Raw genomic sequence first — 1,192 nt, forward strand, 5'->3', positions numbered from 1 at the left:
CTGGTGGAATGTCTTTGATCTTGTCTGTGGAGTTGAAGTCCCAGACCTGCAGGGCGCTGTCCTTACGCCACGACCCCGTCAGCACGTGGTTGTGCTCGGGGTCGATGTCCAGCCCCTCCCCACAGATGTGTGGGCCAAAAATCTTCCTGTTAAACCAAGATGTCAAGTTTCATGTGTTAAGGCACTTTCATGGTAATAACTAGAGTTTGGTGATCTCATACCTCCATGAATATTTAGAGCTTTTGTTAATTTCATGCAAATGACTTAACATTATAATAACATGATTTATGCATGGTGTTGTTCATCATTGAATAATGTACAGTACACATGTCACAAGTAAAATTCCCAATTCAGATCATTAATCATTAAGTTGTTTTGCAATCTTTGCATAAATTATGCAAATAAGTTCCTCATTTGCATACTTCATATCTGCATATGTTTCACCGATTACAATTAACAAGTGCTACATTTATCAAAGTCCAGTTATTGCAAACAATGGAATTATACAATTTCCTCATTAATTATGCAAATTAAGTCCTCATTTGCATAAAATGCATATCAGTATGAACATCTTTGCCCAAGCTACCTGCATATCTAAAATGCAGGCAATCCATCGTTCCTTTCTGCAGTTATCCTTTGGAGTGTCTTGACAAAAACGCCCCTGCAGTTCCACAATTAAATGTTAGGGGACTGAAACTTGCCCCACTTTGTCATAATGCTAAAAGGTATCTACCACCCAGATGTCTTGACCATATCACGTCCGGGACAAGAGATACAACGAAAAAACTGCTATGATAGAATATTTTCATTAATTATGCAAATGTATTCCTTATTTGCATAATTAGTATCTTATCTTGTACAACATTGTCTAAGGTACCTACATACCAAAAATCATGCAAATCCGTTGTTCCCTTCTTGAGTTATCCTCGTCAGAAGTTTTTGACTAAAATGCCCGTTATCCCAAAACTAAATGCTAGGGGCCCAAACTTATGTCATTTCTTCCTGAGCACAAGAGCTATCTGATACTCAAAAATCGTGACCATAGCATGTTCAGAACACTGAGATAGCAAACCCGGAAGTTGCGCTGCAGTACCAATGAAAGCCGCTAGGGAGCCCAAAATCTAGTCATATCTAGCTTTTGTCAAACACTACCAACACACCAAGTATGAAACCAATTCACCCTGCCGTTCTT

General features: G+C 38.9%; 1 protein-coding gene across 1 annotated transcript in view; it reads right to left on the reverse strand.

Annotated features, from left to right (window-relative positions):
* LOC118430403 (WD repeat-containing protein wdr-5.2-like) overlaps nucleotides 1-1,192 on the reverse strand; it is a gene marked incomplete in the record, with an annotated part of 16,800 nt that overhangs the window by 4,650 nt on the left and 10,958 nt on the right. Inside the window, 1 exon segment of the mRNA XM_035841259.1 lies at nucleotides 1-146. Coding sequence (XP_035697152.1) covers nucleotides 1-146 — 146 coding nt within the window.

This window comes from Branchiostoma floridae, chromosome 14 (assembly GCF_000003815.2).
Source record: "Branchiostoma floridae strain S238N-H82 chromosome 14, Bfl_VNyyK, whole genome shotgun sequence".
Lineage (NCBI taxonomy): Eukaryota > Metazoa > Chordata > Leptocardii > Amphioxiformes > Branchiostomatidae > Branchiostoma > Branchiostoma floridae.